This window comes from Manacus vitellinus, unplaced genomic scaffold, assembly GCF_001715985.3.
Source record: "Manacus vitellinus isolate BGI_N305 unplaced genomic scaffold, ASM171598v3 scaffold_152_pilon, whole genome shotgun sequence".
NCBI lineage: Eukaryota > Metazoa > Chordata > Aves > Passeriformes > Pipridae > Manacus > Manacus vitellinus.
In genome coordinates, this window is record NW_021939084.1 from 137,525 (window position 1) to 138,911 (window position 1,387).

A 1,387-nucleotide genomic window follows, 5' to 3' on the forward strand; every position below is an offset into this window, starting at 1 on the left:
CCTTGACGTGGTAGGGGCCCAGCACGATCCAGCCACAGAAGCAGTAGCCCAGGTAGATCACGGCCACGCAGCAGCAGAACCGGATCACGTTGGGAAGGGCCACCCGGAGCGTGACGATGAGGATCTGGGAGGAAGGACGGGGACCTGTGAGACCCCAGGGACAGGGGACAGGGACCCTGAGACCCCAGGGACAGGGGACAGGGACCTGGGAGATCCCAGGGACAGGGGACAGGGACCCTGAGACCCCCAAGGTGAGAATGGGGACCTGGGAGACCCCAGGGTGAGGGGACAGGGACTGTGACACCCCAAGGATGGGGAGCTGTGAGACCCCAGGGACAGGGGACGGGGACCCTGAGACCCCAAGGTGAGGGGACAGGGACCTGGGAGACCCCAGTAAGGAGACAGGGACCCTGAGAACCCAGGGACAGGGGACAGGGACGGACCTGTGAGACCCCAAAATCTGAGAATGGGGACCTGGGAGACCCCAGCGACAGGGGACAGGGACCTGGGAGACCACAAAGTGAGGGGACAGGGACCTGTGAGACCCCAAATTCAAAGGACAAGAACCTGCAAGACCCCAAAATCTGAGAATGGGGACCTGTGAGACCCTGAGGTGAGGGGACAGGGACCCTGAGACCCCAATGTGAGGGGACAGGGACCCTGAGACCCCAATGTCCCCACCCCATGGCCCTGGGGACAAAGGAAGCAGCTGCGGGACAACCCCAAGCTCTCACCATCCCCAGCCCCTGGCACTGTCCCCTGGCATTGTCCCCTGGCAGGTGGCATTGTCCCCAGCCCTGGCTCTGTCCCCTGGGGAGTGGCACTGTCCCCTGGCACTGTCCCCTGGGGGTGACACCCCTGTGACTCACGTTGTACTTCTGGAAGAAGGTGAGGTAGCGGGTGACCCCCACCCCCTGGCACTGTCCCCTAGCATTGTCCCCTGGGGGGTGGCACTGTCCCCTGGGGGGTGGCACTGTCCCCTGGCTGGTGGCACTGTCCCCTGGCACTGTCCCCTGGGGGTGACACCCCTGTGACTCACGTTGTACTTCTGGAAGAAGGTGAGGTATCGGATGACCCCGACCCAGACGAGCAGCGTGGACGTGCCCAGCAGGATACTGCACACGTCGTACCCGGAGAAGTTCTGTGGGGACATGGGGGACGTTGGGGACATTTGGGGACATGGGGGACATTTGGGGACACAGGGGACACTGGGGACACTGTTGGGTGACAATGTCCCCTCCTGGAGCACAGGGGACATCCAGGACATTGTCACCAGGGCACTGCCAACACCCAGGGGTGGCTGTTGGGTGACAATGTCCCCTCCTGGAGCAGAGGGGACATACCCAGGGGTGGCTGTGGGGTGACAATGTCCCCTCCTGGAGGGCTC

At 63.7% G+C, this 1,387-nt stretch overlaps 1 protein-coding gene across 1 annotated transcript in view; it reads right to left on the minus strand.

Annotated features, from left to right (window-relative positions):
• Positions 1 to 1,387, minus strand: part of LOC103753742 (neuropathy target esterase-like) — a 58,314-nt gene that overhangs the window by 45,632 nt on the left and 11,295 nt on the right. The window contains exons 3-4 of the mRNA XM_029958425.1: positions 1,040 to 1,323; positions 8 to 124 (exon numbers count right to left, since the gene is read on the minus strand). Of these exons, the coding sequence (XP_029814285.1) occupies positions 8 to 124; positions 1,040 to 1,323 (401 nt within the window). The remainder of the gene's footprint in view (positions 1 to 7; positions 125 to 1,039; positions 1,324 to 1,387) is intronic.